The following is a 20,685-nucleotide window of genomic DNA, read 5'->3' as shown; positions in this document are numbered from 1 at the left end:
GCCCACAACTTGAACCATTCACATTTATGACAGCTTGTGAAACAGCATCTCATGAGAGGCCTCTTAGGTCTTGTTGGCGCAATAGACCATTCCAACTTGACTGGCAACACAGCCCCCTCACACACACTCTCCCAGGCAGGCTCTCTCTGAACTGTAGCACTGTGCACCTCTCTCCTGTTCTAATCCAATTTACATGTTGCCCCAACACCCATAATTACTGTGGGTTCACACTCGTCGGGCTGTGATTAATTCTGTGCTGGGCTAACAAGCAGCAGCACAATATCTAGATCAGAGAGGGTGGGTGGCATCAGCCCAAAGCCTGACATAGCCACAGCCAGAGAGGAGCCTGGGAAGACAGTCCTCGGCAGACACAGGGAGACAACACAGACAAATCTCATCCCCAAGGTCCTGAGTTTTCCCTGATCAGATCAGGCGGTCTGAGCAGCCTAACTCAGGGCCCGAGTACACCCTTCACCTGGGTTGTTGTGTTTCCTCTTGTACCACGCTCCATCCAGAGGAGACTTCTCTTCAGCATGCTTGTCCTCCTCTGCCAACATCACCTCCTCTGAAACAAATACATAGCCACACACCATAACATGAACACGCACGCAGGCACGCACGCACACATAGATTTCCAAACCATCAGCATACTTAATATTAGATATCATAAAACCCTAGGACTAATGCTATGTCAGCATAAAGTAATATACTGTATATTTCTAGGTCATATTGCTAGATATAAGAAAATGTGTGGTAGATTACTGCATATAGTATCAACTCACATTTGCCTGTAACTAACCCTTGAACAAAATCTTGAGCAGTATTTAAGTAAACTTAAGTATTAAAGTAAAGTTAAAGTTTTAAAAGTATAAGTGAGAAGGAGTAGAGGGCAGTCTGACCTGCCTTGCATATCCATTCCAGGTATCCAGTCAGCTCCCTCTCGATCTGCTGCTGCCTGCGAAGCTTCAGAAACTCCTGCCTCTTCTCCACACGCTCACGCTCCTTGGCAAACTCCCTGCGGGGACAAACACACACACGTATCGGACAAGCCTGGGAGCAACACACACAGTTGTAGCTACAGGTCAGAGCCTGGAGCACTCATCTGCTGACAGCTTTCTGCCTCCCAACTGTGGAACTGGCTGTGGGTGAAACGTTTTGGAGAGACACTTCTAGTCTTTGCTTCCTCTACATTAAAAAATGAAAAAAGCATGATTTTGCGAGTCCATATTGGCAATAAAGTGAGGGGTGTGTGAAAACATCAGATCTCTGTGGTTACACCATGAAGCAAATCTATTTCTGACACAATCTGATATCTTGGAACAACAAGCAACCCAGTTGCCCTTGCAGAAAGACAAATAGTCAAACCTATTTAATAAACAAACATTTACCCGACACAGGCCCACAGATCATTAGCTGAAAGATAAAGTGTCCTACACTGTACAGTAAAGGACCATATACTGTAACTGCACTCTACACCAGTATTTCCCAACCCCTGGTCCTCGAGTACCCCAACAGTATACCGTTTCGTTGTAGCCCTTGACAAACACACCCACATTGAGGTCTTAATGATTAGTTGAGAAGTTGAATCAGGTGTGCTTGTCCAGGGTTACAATAAAAATGTGTACGGTTGGGGGTACTGGAGGACCAGGGTTGGAAAACACTGCTCTACACAATGCATGCAATTACACTTTGGAAATCAAATGAGCGTCATTCATTTTCATCATTGCTTGTTCCGAATGCACTCACACCATAAAACAGTCAATGAAAAAAAAGCTGAAAGGAGCATGTGGTGGTTTGTGTAACCACAGACCCACAATTTGTTATCTAGCCCATTTAAATTATTATTATACAGGTGTATCCAGGGAATAAATAGGCCTACTGCTGATTGGGTAAAGGTTGGATTACCAAGACAAAGAGGGGGAGGTCTCACTCATTAACCTGCACTGTGAAGCCACAAACAGAACATCACTGTTGCCATCTCCCTGGATTGAGTAGCGGAGGTTGAGGACATGCTTTTATTTATCTTCCTCCTTCCACCCACAACTTCTCTGTGTGTAGTACTAGCTGCTTAAGACCTGTTAACGAGAGGGATGGAGGGATGGGAGGGGAGGGGAGGGGAGGGGAGGGAGGAGGACAGAGACACACACACAGAGAGAGAGAGAGAGAGAGAGAGAGAGAGTAGTGAGACAGAGAGAGAGAGAGAGACAGGGGGAAAGAGAGAGAGAGAGACAGGGAGAGAGAGAGAGATATGGAGAAAGAGAGACAGAGAGAGATAGGGAGAAAGAGAGACAGAGATGGGGAGAAAGAGAGAGAGAGATAGGGAGAAAGGTCCACAAATACCATCTAGACACCGTTGCCCTAGAACACACAAAAAACTATACCAACCTCGGCCTAAACATCAGGACCAATTCGACATCCCAATTAGGATCTGCCTAAAAATACTTGAATCAGTTATAGAACCCATTGCCCTTTATGGTTGTGAGGTCTGGGGTCCACTCACCAACCAAGAATTCACAAAATGGAATAAACACTAAATTGAGACTGCAAAAACATCCCGGTATACAAAATAAAACACCAAATAATGCATGTAGAGCAGAATTAGGCCGATACCCGCTAATTATCCAAATCCAGAAAAGAGAAATTCTACAACCACCTAAAAGGAAGTAATTCCCAAACCTTCCATAACAAAGCCATTACCTACAGTGAGATTAACCTGGAGAAGAGTTCACTAATCAAGCTGGTCCTGGGGCTCTGTTCACAAACATAGACCCCACAGAGCCCCAGGGCAGTACCACAATTATACCCAACCAAATCATGAGAAAACAAAAATAGAATTACTTGACACATTGAAAAGATTTTACCAAAAAACAGAGCAAACTAGAATGCTATTTGGCCATAAATAGAGAGTACACAGTGGCAGAATACCTGGCCACTGTGACTGACCCCAAATTAAGGAAAGATTTAACTATGGACAGACTCAGTGAGCATAGCCTTGCTATTGAGAGAGGCCGCCATAGGCAGACCTGGCTCTCAAGAGAAGACGGGCTTTCCACACTGCCCACAAAATGAGGTGGAAACTGAGCTGCATTTCCTAACCTCTTGCCAAAATGTATGACCATATTAGAGACACACGTTTCCCTCAGATTACACAGACCCCCAAAGAATTTGAAAACAAATCCAATTTTGATAAACTCCCATATCTATTGGGTGAAATTCCACAGTGTGCCATCACAGCAGCAAGATGTGTGACCTGTTGCCACAAGAAAAGTTCAACCAGTGAAGAACAAACACCATTGTAAATACAACCCATATTAATGTTTATTTATTTTCCCTTTTGTACTTCAACTATTTGCACATCGTTATAACACTGTACATAGCCATAATATGACACTTTAAATGTCTCTATTCATCTGAAACTTTTGTGAGTGTAATGTTTACTCTTCATTTTTGATTATTTATTTCACTTTTGTTTATCTATTTCACATGTTTTGGCAATGTAAACATATGAATCCCATGCCAATAAAGCCCTTTGAATTGAATTGAATTGACAGAGAAAGAGAGAGAGATTTTAGGCTGGGTTTCTGTACAGCACTTTGTGACATTAGCTGATGTAAGAAGGGCTTTATAAATACATTTGATTGATTGATTGAGATATACAGAGACAGACAGAGCAAAAAAAGAGAGAGAGAGAGAGAGGCAGATGGAGAGAAATGAGGGATCCCCTCCCTGAACGGTCCAGTTTCACAGCTCACTCGATGAGAGCCAAGCAGTGATTGGTGTCTCTCCCTCGCAGGTCTGAGGGAAGCTCCTTCCTGCATTGCAGTGGCTGTGTGTGTGCTTGCGTGCATGTGTGGCTGTAGCTATGTGTGTGTGTGTGTGTGTGTGTTTGGGAGGGCTGTGAGGGGGTGGTGCAAGCTCCACAGCAGTCCCTCAGGCGGGGGAGTGAGTCAAAACACTCCTCAGCAAGCCTCACACCAGCACTGAGCGCAGACTCTCTCTCTCTCATCTTTCTCTCTCTCTCATCTTTCTCTCTCGCGTCTTTCTCTCTCTCTCTCATATTTTTCTCTTTATTTCTCTTATAAACAAACAGATTAGCTAGACATACAGGCAATCCCAGCTACACACTCTCTCACTCAGCCTGTACAGTACACACAGGCTCACCGAATGCAGAGAGACTGCAGAGTAAAACACACACAACAAACAATCACTCATAGACACATTTTGCAAGCAGCACGCAGCGCGCACACAATCAAACTGCTCAGAGCTGGGCACACACTGTCGTGGAAAATTGAAAGATTATGTAAAATGCTTGTATTGTATTATAATGGTTGTTTGATAATGGAATGTATAGGTTTAAGGTTATGACTAAACGATTCCACCCTGAAAATGTATAACTGGGTGATTATAAGATTAATTCCCTAATGTGTGTGCATAGGACAAGTTAACAAGTTAAGACTTTGCTATTTAGCAATATAAGGGAGACATTTAAGGAAAAGAGTAACTGTTAACAGACAGCTTGTGGCAGACAACTTGTGACCACTGTGAAACTGATAACAGGAAGTAGGTTTCCCCACCCAGGGAGGGGAGAAACCTTTAGGCTTGCAGTAGATTATGGAACATGGGGCAGGATATGATAAGCAATGTATGTGTTGGAGAAGACTTGTAAATAAGCATTGACAGTGTTAAAGAAGAGGGGCATTTGTAAGGGGTATGACATATGGTATGACCAAATATAAGGTATACAAAGCCTATGTGTTTGTATGAAAGGCAGAGCTCTCTGAATAAAGAACTAACCTTTTGCAGACTTCTGGGACTTTGTCGAATTCTTCAATTAACCAGGGCCTTACAACCCCCGGGGAATTGGTCAAAGCATATAGTGAGTTTTGAGTTAATAACATTGGGATGAAAATTCTCGTGACATTGTTTTATTCGACATAATAGAGTATTCTGCTAACTATTGCGTGTGTTAACTCTACTGAGGGTGGGCCTCTATGAGATAACACTGACGGAGGAGATTTACGATGTCTTTGGGTAATAAAACCTAAAGAGCATTCCAGAGAACATGAGCTAATGGTTCTGTTCTATACCGTACCAGGGAGAGACGGTTCCAGTTTGGGGTAGGAGGACCAGACACTGGTCTATACAATGAAAACTGTTGACACAGCAGTTGCTGTCTGCTATGTTTTATAGATATCTTTCATACAAATCTTAACCTTGTGACCATTCTATGTATCTGTTGTTCGTCATGTAAGTTGAGAGGGGTGTATCTTGGCTATAAAAGATCTTTGTACTTTTGTGTTGTCACTTTCAATGGTTCATTAGAGATAGCGCATCATTGAAAGTCATTGCTAATACAAAGCTCTTAATTATTAAAGATGTAGTTTAAGTATAACTCTGACTGGTGTGTGAAGTTTGTAACTCTCCTCATTTGGTAATGCAGAAATTAGCCACCACAACACACAAAATTAAAACTGCTCAGAGCTGGGATACTATGCCTGAAAATGTGAAACTGTTTTAAGCTAAAGCTACAGTATAATAATAAAGGACCTGGAAAATCTAAAGAAACTGTAGCCTACATATCACACACAATATAAGCAACAAGAACATGAGTCAGAAGTCAAGGTTCAGACCAAGAGGTACAGTATGTGAATATTGATTTACAGCTGTACAGCTGTGAGTTGTGGAGCAACAGGACACAGCATGGGCCTCCACCTGACTGACAGACAGACATTACCCTGCTGGGAAGGATCTGAAAAACCTGACCTTCTACTCCACACAGAGGAGAAGAGGGAGGAGGAAAACATAAGGGAGAGAGAGAAGCTGTACATTTCTATTGTGTATTTCACTTTAGTTTATTATCTACTTCACTTGCTTTGGCAATATTAACATATGTTCCCCATGCCAATAAAGCCCTTGAATTGAATTGAGAAGAGAGGGGGGGGGGGGCTGGGCTGTCTGTGGCACTCCCTTTGTTCTAATGAAAGCCCTCACAGAGTAACCTGATGAGGTGATTGGGCAGGAAGGCGGGGGATATTAGGAGGGGTGATGAGATAAAAGATGAGCCTTGCTGCCCCCGCCTGCTGTCTTTGCCTGCTGCTCCTGGGGCTGTGGCTTCTAACCCCTGTGTGTGGCTGCAGCCCTGGCCCCGGCCCCCTGCAGGACAGACAGTGGCCTTTAGAATGTGACACAGCCCTGTCACAGTGCATCAGTGACCTTCATCCCTCCTGACCACAGTAAACACGGCTGACATTTTTTGGTACACTTCCCCAGACCTGTGCCTCGACACAATCCTGTCTCAGAGCTCTACGGACAATTCCTTTGACCTCATGGCTTGGTTGTTGCTTTGACATGCACTGTCAACTGTGGGAACTTATATAGACAGGTGTTTGCCTTTCCAAATCATGTCCAATCAATTTAATTTACCACAGGTGGACTCCAAACAAGTTGTAGAAACAGCTCAAGGTTGATCAATGGAAACAGGATGCACCTGAGCTCAATTTCGAGTCTCATAGCAAAAGGTCTGAATACTTATGTAAATAAGGTATTTCTGTTTTTACGTTTTTTTAAATTTGCAACAATTTCTAAAAACCTGTTTTCACTTTGTCATTATTGGGTATTGTGTGTAGATTGATGAGGAATAAAGTTCATTTAAAACCTCAAATGTTAAGGCCCCATATTTGGGGAGCCTATTGGATTTGTTTTATTCAATTCATTATGGTATGAGAACGGTAACCCCTATTTGCAAAAGCAGGGTGTCTGCGGTAGGCTGAGTATCTTGGCTATTGATCGGTGCTTTAAAATATTTGGTGTGAATTACTACCATACATGGGCATACTGTCACGTCTGATTTGGACTGGCGTAGAGGCAGAATCAGATGCAGGAGACAGAGGTGCTGGAGGTGAGTGTCTTTTAATAAACCGACACACACAAACGCCGAAAAGCACAGGGCGCTATACAAAGTTCGCCTGGGAGAAACACTTTCCCATAAACACAAAATATATATTCCACGGCACAAAAAGCAAGGAGCGCAGCCCGGTAAATCCTAGACAAAACTGTCGGAAAACACAATGTGGACAATCAACAATCCCGCACAAAATCCCAACTGAAAACACACATTAAATAATCCCCCACTAATGACATACACAAAACAGGTACGGAACAGACAGACAAAACTAAACGACACAGAAACATCGATCGGTGGCAGCTAATAGGCCGGCGACGACGACCGCCGAGCGCCGCCCGACCGAGGAGGGGCGCCACTTTCGTTGGATCCTGTGACACATACGAACTTATAAGGGCAGGCTGAGCTGATGACCTTATTTCAAGATGTCTGCTACCTACATTCCGTTTAGCATTGTGAAACATAAACAAAATAAACACGGAATACATTGATACACACCAAAAGCCGGGACTCCACAGATCATGAGGATGTCTTATTTGTCTGCCTGGGACCTACCGTTATTGATCCTCAGACCCGAGAGTCAAAATGTTTATTTTACACAGCGTTTTCACCAAACATCTTACAAGATAAGCTTCCATTTGGTCTGTGTTTAAGCTATAGCTACATGAGGGGTATCAAATGAATCCCTATGTTGGTAAGAACGAATATCGCCTATTGCCGATGTTATCTGATGATGTATGACTTAATGGCAACATCGAATATCCAAGGAGTCTTTGAGCATAAAAAATATGACGATACCTGCTTACTCGCTGTAGGCATCCATTACACAGGGGATTGGCTACTATGGCACCTTGACCGTCTTGTAGCAAACAAGATAAGCTTTCCAGGGATATGCAGTTGACTTGGGTGGGACAAAGCAAGGCCTTGAACCTTTTATGCATTCTGCAAACTATTACTACCGGACTCTGAGACCAGACGCACCGAGCACGATTTAATTTAATTTCTTTAGCATAAAAGATAGTTTCTTAAGGGTGAAAAAAAGGTAAAACTTAGAATATCGAACAGGAACCTAAAAAGAAGGCAGCTATGAATAAGTATACCGACATAGAAACTTTGAATAAAATACTGGAGTCGGACACGGATCAGGGGAGCGATTTGGACAACGAGAATTTTGACTCGGACGACGAAGATTGCTTTCTAGAAGGATTGGATCCACTTTTAGATCTGCAAGTAAATTATTTTCATGACTTTATATAGCTAATTTACTATATGTATTTCGTTTTTTATAAATTGTCTGCTTTTTGTGCTTTGGATTTAGTTTACACAGGCCATTGTAACAAGTAATTTCAATGTTATATAATTCCAAAGTAGTTATTTACTATGTTTCATATTAGTTCACTGTTTGCTGTTCTAAGTTTCATACTTGTAACTTTAAATTTTTTGATTTCACCTTTATTTAACCAGGTAGGCAAGTTGAGAACAAGTTCTCATTTACAATTGCAACCTGGCCAAGATAAAGCAAAGCAGTTTGACACATACAACAACACAGAGTTACACATGGAGTAAAACAAACATAGTCAATAATACAGTAGAAAAATAAGTCTATATACAATGTGTGCAAATGAGGTGAGATAAGGGAGGTAAAGGCAAAAAAGGCCATGGTGGCGAAGTACATACAATATAGCAAGTAAAACACTGGAATGGTAGATTTGCAGTGGAAGAAAGTGCAAAGTAGAAATATAAATAATGGGGTGCAAAGGAGCAAAATAAATAAATAAATACAGTAGGTGAAGCGGTAGTTGTTTGGGCTAAATTATAGATGGGCTATGTACAGGTGCAGTAATCTGTAAGCTGCTCTGACAGCTGGTGCTTAAAGCTAGTGAGGGAGATAAGTGTTTCCAGTTTCAGAGATTTTTGTAGTTCGTTCCAGTCATTGGCAGCAGAGAACTGGAAGGAGAGGCGGCCGAAGGAGGAATTGTCTTTGGGAGTGACCAGTGAGATATACCTGCTGGAGCGCGTGCTACAGGTGGGTGCTGCTATGGTGACCAGCGAGCTGAGATAAGGGGGGACTTTACCTAGCCCCTGCTTTACCTAGCCCCCTCTTGAAGATGACCTGGAGCCAGTGGGTTTGGCGACGACTATGAAGCGAGGGCCAGCCAACGAGAGCGTACAGGTCGCAGTGGTGGGTAGTATATGGGGCTTTGGTGACAAAATGAATGGCACTGTGATAGACTGCATCCAATTTATTGAGTAGGGTACTGGAGGCTATTTTGTAAAGGGTATGTTTGGCAACATGAGTGAATGATGCTTTGTTGCGAAATAGGAAGCCAATTCTAGATTTAACTTTGGATTGGAGATGTTTGATGTGAGTCTGAAAGGAGAGTTTACAGTCTAACCTGACACCTAGGTATTTGTAGTTGTCCACATATTCTAAGTCAGAACCGTCCAGAGTAGTGATAGACGGGCGGGCAGGTGCAGGCAGCGATCGGTTGAAGAGCATGCATTTAGTTTTACTTGTATTTAAGAGCAGTTGGAGGCCATGGAAGGAGAGTTGTATGGCATTGAAGCTCATCTGGAGGGTTGTTAACACAGTGTCCAAAGAAGGGCCAGAAGTATACAGAATGGGGTTGTCTGCGTATAGGTGAATCAGAGACTCACCAGCAGCAAGAGCGACATCATTGATGTATACAGAGAAGAGAGTCAGCCTAAGAATTGAACCCTGTGGCACGCCCATAGAGACTGCCAGAGGTCCGGACAACAGGCCCTCCGTTTTGACACACTGAAATCTATCAGAGAAGTAGTTGATGAACCAGGCGAGGCAGTCATTTGAGAAACGAAGACTATTGAGTCTGCCGATGAGGATGTGGTGATTGACAGAGTCGAAAGCCTTGGCCAGGTCAATGAATACGGCTGCACAGTATTGTTTCTTATCGATGGAGGTTAAGATATAGTTTAGGGCCTTGAGCTTTGAAGAGGCCACTAAACTCTCATGGCCATTGTTTATTTGCGGTTCTCACCTCTTCCTTTGTCTCCAAAGTGTTGCTTTTTGCATTGTGTGTGTGTGTGTGCTTCACACCTTCTACGTGAGTCACTGCACAGATAAAGTTTAGGCTTGGTGTTTTTACTTCACAGTAATGTCGTTTTGTACATTTAGTCAACTGTAATTCTGTGTGTCTTATAACAATACGTCCCTTTATTTTATTCACCACAAAGTGGAGGATGCAGAGGATTTGGATGATGACTTTTGGGAACCACCTCTTCCCAGCAACCGCACCCGCTGTTCAAGGTCTTCACCCACTACTGCTATGTCAATCACCCTGTCTGATGGTTCTACATCCACTTTTCATAGACCTCTTGAAAAAGAAAATACAGTTGAAGTCGGAAGTTTATATACACTTAGGTTGGAGTCATAAAAACTTGTTTTTCAACCACTAACAAACTATAGTTTTGGCAAGGCAATTAGGACGTATACTTTGTGCATGACACAAGTCATTTTTCCAACAATTGTTTACAGACAGATTATTTCACTTATAATTCACTGTATCACAATTCCATTGGGTCAGAAGTTTACATACACTAAGTTGACTGTGCCTTGAAACAACTTGGAAAATTCCCCAAAATGATGTTATGACTTTAGAAGCTTCTGATAGGCTAATTGACATAATTTGTGTCAATTGGAGGTGTACCTATGGATGTATTTCAAGGCCTTCCTTCAAACTCAGTGCCTCTTTGCTTGACATCATGGGAAAATCTAAAGAAATCAGCCAAGACCTCAGAAAAAAAATTGTAGACCTCCACAAGTCTGGTTCATCCTTGGGAGCAATTTCCAAACGCCTGAAGGTACCACGTTCATCTGTACAAACAATAGTACGCAAGTAGAAACACCATGGGACCACACAGCCGCCATACCGCTCAGGAAGGAGACGCGTTCTGTCTCTTAGAGATAAACGTACTTTGGTGCGAAAAGTGCAAATCAATCCCAGAACAACAGCAAAGGACCTTGTGAAGCTGCTGGAGGAAACAGGTACAAAATGATCTATAACCACAGTAAAACGAATCCTATATCGACATAACCTGAAAAGCCGCTCAGCAAGGAAGAAGCCATTGCTCCAAAACCGCCATAAAAAAGCCAGACTACAGTTTGCAACTGCACATGGGGACAAAGATCATACTTTTGGAGAAATGTCCTCTGGTCTGATGAAACAAAAATAGAACTTGATACCAAGTTTTCTTATTTCTTGTTTGTTTCACAATAAAAAATATTTTGCATCTTCAAAGTGGTAGGCATGTTGTATAAGTCAAATGATACAACCCCCCCAAAAATCCATTTTAATTCCAGGTTGTAAGGCAACAAAGTAGGCAAAATGCCAAGGGGGTGAATACTTTCATAAGCCACTGTAGTAAGCAAACCAGATGGCACATTCTGTTTTTAAATGCATTATTTAGGGATAGACAGGAGCACACTACAACACAACAAATGAAGCATTTCTGTTTAGTGAGTCCGCCAAATCAGAGGCAGTAGGGATGACCAGGCATGTTATCTTGACAAATGCATTTGACCATTTTCCTGTCCTGCTAAGCATTCAAAATGTAATGAGTACTTTTGGGTGTCAGGGAAAATGTATGGAGTAAAAGGTACATTATTTTCCTTAGGAATGTAGTGAAGTAAAAGTAGCGCGAAATATCAATAGTAAAGTACAGATACCCCAAAAAACTACTTAAGTAGTACTTTAAAGTATTTTTACTTAAGTACTTTACACCACCGGATTGTATGAAGTACACAGTCTTACAGAGTCAGAGTTTACGCCATCTTCGCAGAGGGGATACTGAGTGCAGCCAGTGACGAGACAATAGGTAGGAGGACTGACTTTCTGACAAAGTAACACACAAGACTTTAAAGGCCATGATACACTGCCGTTTTTGGGGGAAATATTGCAGAGCAATTTTGCTGGCAATGGAGTTGGGTATGAAACACTGGAGCAATGAGCAACATGAACATTAATATTATACTATATTTCATATGAAGCATAGATCAATTTAAACTTATTTCCCCCATTGATTTACTCATCTCCTATAGCTTGTTATTGACTGCCACAACTGTACTGAAATTCCCAGCTGTGCTCTGTCCATCAACTGAACCTGCTGCCAGTCAAGTCAATGGCAATATAGACAAAGATAACTAGCTACATTAAGCAAACTTCCAACTTCATAATCATAAACTAGAAAGATGTGAATGGTTTTAAGCAAGCTAGCCAGCTAGTTAAACATACAAAAAACTATGTAAAATGAAATGTAAACAGCTATAGCTAGCTAACACTCTACTCGGCTAGCTAGACATCTAATTTAGCCAGTTTGTCCCATTGACTTTGCATGAGCTCTGGTTAGCATCCAACCATGGATATTTTTGTCAGTTAAACATGACAAACTGTACACAGTATGTATTTATTAACATATGACTATACACTGAGTGTACAAAACACCTTCCTCATATTGAGTTGCACCCCCCCTTTTGCCCTCAGAACAGCCTCAATTTGTCAAGGCATGGACTCTACAAGGTGTTGAAAGCATTCCACAGGGATGTTGGCCCATGTTGACTGAAATGCTTCCCACAGTTGTGTCAAATTGGCTGGATGTCCTTTGGGTGGTGGGCCATTCTTGATACACATGGGAAACTGTTGAGCATGAAAAACCCAGCAGCGTTGCAGTTCTTGACACAAACCGGTGCGTCTGGTACCTACTATCATACACAAAGGCACTTAAAACCTGTTGGGGATAGGGGGCAGTATTTGCACGGCCGGATAAAAAAACGTACCCGATTTAATCTGGTTACTACTCCTGCCCAGTAACTAGAATATGCATATAATTAGTTAGATTTGGATAGAAAACACTCTAAAGTTTCTAAAACTGTTTGAATGGTGTCTGTGAGTATAACAGAACTCATATGGCAGTCAAAACCCTGAGACAAATCCTAACAGGAAATGGAAATCTGATGTGTGGAATCACTTCAAACCTTTGCCACTGAAACACACAGGGACTTATTAATCATTTAGCACTTCCTAAGGCTTCCACTAGATGTCAACAGTCTTTACAAAGTGTTTTGAGTCTTCTATGGTAGAAACTGACCCAAAGAGAGGCTTGGGAAGTTGGTCACAGGGGGAGGGCCATTACTACTATGATGCGGGCGCCCATGGGAACCCTTTTGTTCCGAAACATTTAGTAAGACAATGCAATCGTCCGCCTTGAATATTATTGAAGCTCTGGTTGAAAAAGGCCCTAAAGATTTATGTTATACAACGTTTGACATGTTTGAATTAACGTAAATATATTTTTGTCCCGCGCGCTTCAGTACATTATGAGTAGCCTTCGGAACGCGCTAACAAGAAGGAACTATTGGGACATAAATTATTAACTTTTTCGAACAAAACTACATGTGTTGTGGACCTGGGATTCCTGGAAGTGCCTTCTGATGAAGATAATCAAAGGTAAGGAAATATTTACAATAGTATATTTGATTTTAGATGGTTCCAAGATGGCGCTAACATGTATCGCCTACCACGTTGTTTATTGCAAAGTGTGATTTCCCAGTAAAGTTCTTTTTAAATCTGGCAATGCGGTTGCATTCACGAGATGTTAATCTATAATTCTTTGAATGACAATATTACATTTTAACAATGTTTTCGAATAGTAATTTTGTAAATTGTAGCGCTGATTCACCGGAAGCATTTGAGGGAAAATATTTTCTGAACGTCACGCGCCGATGTAAAATGCTGTTTTTATATATAAATATGAACTTTATCGAACAAAAATGCATGTATTGTGTAACATGATGTCCTAGGAGTGTCATCTGATGAAGATTGTCAAAGGTTAGTGCTGCATTTAGCTGTGTTTTGGGTATTTGTGATGCATGCTAGTTGCTTTGAAAATGGCAGTGTGATTTTTTTGGCAGGGTACACTCCTAACATAATCTAATGTTTTGCTTTTGCTGTAAAGCCTTTTTGAAATCGGACGACGTGGTTCGATTCAGGAGAGGTGTATCTATAAAATGGTGTAAAATAGTCATATGTTTGAGAAATTGAAGTTATAGCATTTATGAGGTTTTGTATTTCGCGCGACGCAATTCCACTGGCTGTTGACTAGGGTGGGTCACGTTCCCAGACAGGTGAAATCATTTGTCTTGCACATTCACCCTCTGAATGGCACACATACACAAACCATGTCTCAAATGTCTCAAGGCTTAAAAATCCTTCTTTAACCTGTCTCCTCCCTTTCATCTACACTGATTGAAGTGGATTTAAAGAAAAGAGCAGGTGTACTTAATGTTTTGTATACTCAGTGTATATTGTAGTAAGAAATCATTTGAGATGTGAAAGTCCTACTTTTCACTCCAAAACGGGAGTAGATTTTCTCTCACTTCAGATCAAAAATGGTTGTTTTCCAAAAAAATTTAGAACGGTAGACTGATCCCATGACCAATATCTGTGCTCTGATTGGAGGATTTCTAGAAATTGCCCATTAGGTGGCACTGCTGATCAAAATCCCCCAGATAATAAAACAAAATAAAATTTTCTAAGATTTTTTTTGTCAGTTTATCATGGCCTTATGAAGAGCATAATACCATATTGATAGTACAGAGAGAGCTGAAGCCATTTGGTGGAATAGCAAGTGAGAATTAGATTTGGTTTCCGAGAAATAATAAATTCAAGTCCTAATAGCAGCTAGGTCACAGCCTAGTACACCACACAGCACTTATCAGGAGGCCTTCCATTAAGCTCTGTCAGTTTGTGTGTCTGAGTGAGTGAGTGAGTGAGTGAGTGAGTGAGTGAGTGAGTGAGTGAGTGAGTGAGTGAGTGAGTGAGTGAGAGAGAGACACAACATGCCCCCTTGGCTTCAAAACAATGAACAGAAAAAACCCCATAAACATTCCAAATTACCCAGCATTGACATTGCACTCGAGTCTACAGCATGATTCACCAGACATTGATGGTAGAGGGATACGTGTGGGAGTATATGTAGTGTAAGGACAGTAAATGCTGTAAACCAATTTAACAGAAGAAATAAAATGCTAATTTCCCTTGACAGTAATTTGAACAGGGTACAGAGTGGATGGTACATTCAGAAAACACCTCTGATATTGTTTATGTAGGACTATTGTACCTCCAGCGTTGTCCTGGTTTACTCTGCTGTTTAGTGAATCTAAACGAGGGAGTCTAATACAGCTCAGCACTTATGAGCTCTGTACTGTTCTGTACTGCTCTGTTCCGTACTGTTCCATTCCTTACTGTTCCGTTCCGTTCTGTTCCGATCTGGTCTATACTGTTCTGTTCCTTACTGTTCTGTTCCTTACTTTTCTGTTCCTTACTGCTCTGCAACTTACTGTTCTGTTCTCTTCCTTACTGTTATGTTCTGTACTGTTCTCTTCTTTACTGTTCTGTTCTGTAATGTTCTCTTCCTTACTGTTATGTTCTGTACTGTTCTCTTCCTTACTGTTATGTTCTGTACTGTTCTTTTCCTTACTGTTATGTTCTGTACTGTTCTCTTCCTTACTGTTCTGTACTGTACCTTACTGTTATGTTCTGTACTGTTCTCTTCCTTACTGTTATGTACTGTACCTTACTGTTATGTTCTGTACTGTTCTCTTCCTTACTGTTATGTACTGTTCTGTTCCGTACTGTTCTGTTCCTTACTGTTACGTTCTGTACTGTTCTGTTCTGTATTGTTCTGTTCCGTACTGTTCTGTTCCGTACTGTTATGTTCCGTACTGTTCTGTTCCTTACTGTTACGTTCTGTACTGTACTGTTATGTTCTGCACTGTTATGTTCTGTTCCTTACTGTTATGTTCTGTACTGTACTGTTCCTTACTGTTATGTTCTGTACTGTTCCTTACTGTTATGTTCTGTACTGTTCTCTGCCTTACTGTTATGTTCTGTACTGCACTGTTCTGTTCCATCCTGTTATGCTCTGTACTGTACTGTACTGTACTGTTCCTTACTGTTCCGTACCATTCTATTCCGTACCGTTCTGTTCCATACTGTTCTGTTCCGTACTGTTATGTTCTGTACTGAACTGTTCTGTACTGTTATGTTCTGTACTGTACTGTTCTGTACTGTACTGTTATATTCTGTACTGTTCTGTTCCTTACTTTTATGTACTGTACTGTTCTCTTCCTTACTGTTATGTTCTGTACTGTACCATTCCTTACTGTTATGTTCTGTACTGTTCTCTTCCTTACTGTTATGTTCTGTACTGTACTGTACTGTTCTGTACTGTTATGTTCCTTACTGTTAGATTCTGCACTGTTATGTTCTGTTCTGTTCTGTTCCTCACACATATTTAATGTACTGAACTGTTGTCTTCCTTGCTGTTATGTTCTTTACTGTACTATTCCTTACTGTTATGTTCTGTACTGTTCTCTTCCTTACTGTTATAACCTGTACTGCTCTCTTCCTTACTGTTCTGTACTGTACCTTACTGTTATGTTCTGTACTGTACTGCTCTCTTCTTTACTGTTATGTTATGTTCTGTACTGTTCTGTTCCTTACTGTTATGTTATGTTCTGTACTGTTCTTTTCCTTACTGTTATGTTCTGTACTGCTCTCTTCCTTACTGTTCTGTACTGTACCTTACTGTTCTTATCCTTACTGTTATGTTCTGTTCTGTTCCGTATTGTTCTGTTCCGTATTGTTCTGTTCCGTACTGTTCTATTCTGTACTGTACTGTTCTGTACTGTACTGTGCTGTTATGTTCTGTACTGTACTGTTCTGTTCCGTATTGTTCTGTTCCTTACTGTTATGCTCTGTCCTGTACTGTACTGTTCCGTACTGTTATGTTCCGTACTGTTCTGTTCCGTATTGTTCTGTTCCATACTGTTATGTTCTGTACTGTTCTGTTCCCCACCATTCTGTTCCGTACTGTTCTGTTCCGTACCGTTCTTTTCTGTACTGTTCTGTTCCTTACTGTAATGTTCTGTTCTGTACTGTTCCTTACTGTTATGTTCTGCACTGTTCCTTACTGTTATGTTCTGCACTGTTATGTTCTGTTCCTTACTGTTCTGTTCTCTTCCTTACTGTTATGTTCTGTACTGTTCTTTTCCTTACTGTTATGTACTGTACTGTACCTTACTGTTATGTTCTCTACTGTACTGTTCTCTTCCTTACTGTTATGTTCTGTACTGCACTGTTCTGTTCCTTACTGTTATGTCCTGTACTGTACCTTACTGTAATGTTCTGTACTGTACTGTTATGTTATGCACTGTTATGTTCTGTTCCTTACTGTTCTGTTCTGTACTGTTCTGTTCCTTACTGTTATGTACTGTACTGTTCTGTTCCTTACTGTTATGTTCTGGACTGTACCTTACTGTTATGTTCCTTACTGTTCTCTTCCTTACTGTTATATACTGTACTGTTCCTTACTGTTATGTTCCTTACTGTTCTCTTCCTTACTGTTATGTACTGTTCTTTTCCTTAGTGTTATGTCCTATACTGTTCTGTTCCGTACTGTTCTGTTCCGTACAGTTCCGTTCCATACTGTTATTTTACATACTGTTCTATTCTGTGCTGTTCTGTTCTGTACTGTTATGTTCTGTACTGTACTGTTCTGTTCTGTACTGTACTGTGTGTGTGTGTGTGTAAACATTCCAGTCAGGTCACTCCCAATGCAAACTCTTGGTGGGAAAGCATATATTTCACAAAACACTGCTTCAAATGTGAGAAAACAGGGAAAATACAAACACTGTAAACTATGTAAATGAATACTCCCATTCGATTAGGCTAACGCCATGCCAATATAGTCAGACAGAAGTTTCACGTTAAACAGAGCCAGCAGGTAAGTGAAATGACTTGTAAAGAGCACTATACTGTATGTGCTTCATAATAGTGAGTTGATAACAACACCTTTCCCACAGACAGAGATGGTGTCAGGACATGTAGACATGTGTAATGTTGACACTCACCCAGACAGAACTCCCAGGACCAGGTTGAGCATGAAGAAGGATCCGATGATGATGAGGGGGATGAAGTAGATCCAGTTCCAGGTGTTCCCTGAGGCATCGTTGGCCTGCAGAAACACACACAGAGAGAAGGACGGTTGATATTTATTTACATTAGTGACGGTGCTTTTTGAACATTGTGCTTGGGGAAGAAAAAGAGTAGCAATAAACAATACCGTTTTCTTTTGATGTGCTACAAAAATTACAAGATTCTGTTTTATTTTTATTGCTATCAATATGATGACATAATGGGGGGAAAAACTCAACGTAGGTTTTAACTGGAGGGCTGAGTGATGACTGACACAGATGAATGACTTTCCTGTGAATGACTTTCCACCTGCACGCCTTCTCTCTCTCCAGCCGATCCCACTGACCACAACTCCGACCCCCCTCTCTTTCTCCTGTTCTCCATGATCCCACTCTATCAGGATGGAAATTCATGGCAATGATGGTAAGAGTAACATAACACGTTACAAGGTCAGATCTTCTCTTAGGCCATTTCAGTGCAACCCAACGTACTGTATATTGTCTGTAATTGCGAGAGGGACCTGGGGCTGCTGAATCAGCAGATAAAAATACAAATTGCAGACAACCCCCCTCACCCCCTCATTCCACCCACAGCTGTCTCTAAAGCATCCAATCCACTGGATAAACCTCCGCCCTCTTCCTCCCTGTCCGTTTAGCTACTGTATGTATGTGTATATTATTTTGTAAGGCAATATTTTTGGCAAGGAAGCACAAAAGTAGCATCCTCAGGTAAGCCAAGTTACAGTATTGACTCAGAAATGCAAATAAATTTTGTAAGCGTTAAGTTGAGGGATACATTATAAGCTCCACAGTATGGGTACGATACACAATGCATGTTGGAGAGTTGCAAGCTGTAAACGTCCTTGGGGCCGAAGCAAGATATTACATTTCTGGTGTATAGAGATCTTTTTCTGCTTGAATTACAACTGTCCCACTGGAAAACTAAAAAAGTCAGAAGAGGGAAAAAGCAAAAGTCTTATTTGGACTTGATCCAGTTTTTTACATGTCAAGAGGCAAATGTGGCTGTTTCTAAAGTCTGATAGCCACTACACTACAGTAGAGTAGGTCCACTCCACTCCAAAACCTACCTACTATAAAAGCCAGGTGTTCAGTAAACACTTTCTCAGTTGAGAGACCCTAGATCATGACATTCAGAATGCAAGCCCATAGAGATACTGGTTTAATGTTAAGAGGGCAAATATACAGCAGGAGCCAAAGTCATTGTCTGTGTCCTTCTGTGGTGAATTGGATTTGTATGCCATAATGACATCCAAATCCCCACTGCAACAATGTTTATTCCGGCATTTCCCTGCTCATAAGACATCTAGGGCCCATATGGTTTTCATGACCCCTGTGAGAAAAGCAGAGAGCCTCAATGGAGGCTGCAAATCAATTATTAAACCTTATCTCAGTATTAAAATATATTTGTTTCTCTTTGTCTACGCCACAGTTTAAACTAGATTATTATTTTCTATGTGAGGAAGTCTACTGCTGAGGGCAATTGGGTCGCTGAAAATTGGCTGAGACATTAGCGGAATATAAATCTTTCTTGGGTGGGTTTTCTTCTTGCCATTAACGGATTGTCAGTTAAATGCTTACACATGCAGAACTCCCTCACAGGCATGTACAGTGCCTTCAGAAAGTATTCACACTCCTTTTTACACATTATGTTGTGTTACAGCCTGAATTTATAATGTTAAAAGAGTGAAGGAAAAGCAGCCAACAAGTGCTCAGCATATGTTGGAACTCCTTCAAGACTGTTGGGAAAGCATTCCTTATGAAGATGGTTGAGAGAATGCCAAGAGTGTGCTAAGCCGCCATCAAGGCAAAGGGAGGCAACTTTGAAGAATCTAAAATCTAAAATATATTTAGATGTGTTTAACACTTTCTTGGTTAATTCATGATTCCATATGTGTTATTTCATAGTTTTGATGTCTTCACTATTATTCTACAATGTAGAAAATAGTAATAATTAAGAAAAACCCTTGAAGGAGTAGGTTTGTCCCAACTTCTGACTGGTACTGTACATTGGTTTGAAAATCTATGGCAAGGCTTAAAAATGGATGTCTAGAAATGATGAACAACCAACTTGACAGAGCCTGAATACTTTTTGAAAGAATGGGCCAATATTGTACAATCCAGGTGTGCAAAGCTCTAAGAGACTTACTCAAAAAGACTCACAGTTATAATCGCTGTCAAAGATGATACTAACATTGCTTCAGGGGATGAATACTTATCTAATCAAGATATATATTACTGTTTTATTTTCCATTAATTCATGAATTTTTTTGAATTTTTCTCCTTTTTTGACAAAATAGTATTTTGTGTAGATCATTGACAAAAATTACGGTTCAATACTCTTTAATCCCACTTTGTAACACAGCAAAATGTGGAAAAAGACAAGAGGTGTGAATACTTTCTGAAGGCACTGTAGGACAAGCATGCTCCACTGTGAATTACATTGACAGTAGCAACACATGCAGGAAAGACACTATTCTACAGAGAGAAAATACATTCTATATGTACAGTGCCTTCAGAAAGTATTCTTACTCCTTGACTTATTCCACATTTTGTTGTTACAACTTGAATTCCAAATAAATAAAAACAATCTCACCCATGTACACACAATACCCCATAACAACAAAGTGAAAACATGTTTTTAGAAATGTTTGCAAATGTATTGAAAATTAATACAGAAATATCTAATTTTCACAAGTATTCACGCCCCTGAGTCAATAACAATTACAGCTGTGACTGCTATTAGGTATGTCTA

The 20,685-nt window shown here is 40.9% G+C and overlaps 1 protein-coding gene across 1 annotated transcript in view; it reads right to left on the bottom strand.

The window, feature by feature from the left end:
- Nucleotides 1–20,685, bottom strand: part of cacna1ba (calcium channel, voltage-dependent, N type, alpha 1B subunit, a) — a 173,609-nt gene that overhangs the window by 71,124 nt on the left and 81,800 nt on the right. The window contains exons 7-9 of the mRNA XM_029717478.1: nucleotides 17,850–17,953; nucleotides 900–1,015; nucleotides 476–565 (exon numbers count right to left, since the gene is read on the bottom strand). Of these exons, the coding sequence (XP_029573338.1) occupies nucleotides 476–565; nucleotides 900–1,015; nucleotides 17,850–17,953 (310 nt within the window). The remainder of the gene's footprint in view (nucleotides 1–475; nucleotides 566–899; nucleotides 1,016–17,849; nucleotides 17,954–20,685) is intronic.

Source organism: Salmo trutta, chromosome 27 (genome assembly GCF_901001165.1).
Source record: "Salmo trutta chromosome 27, fSalTru1.1, whole genome shotgun sequence".
Taxonomy (NCBI): domain Eukaryota; kingdom Metazoa; phylum Chordata; class Actinopteri; order Salmoniformes; family Salmonidae; genus Salmo; species Salmo trutta.
Note: the sequence above shows the minus strand (reverse complement) of the source record. Positions and strands in the feature narration are given on the sequence as shown.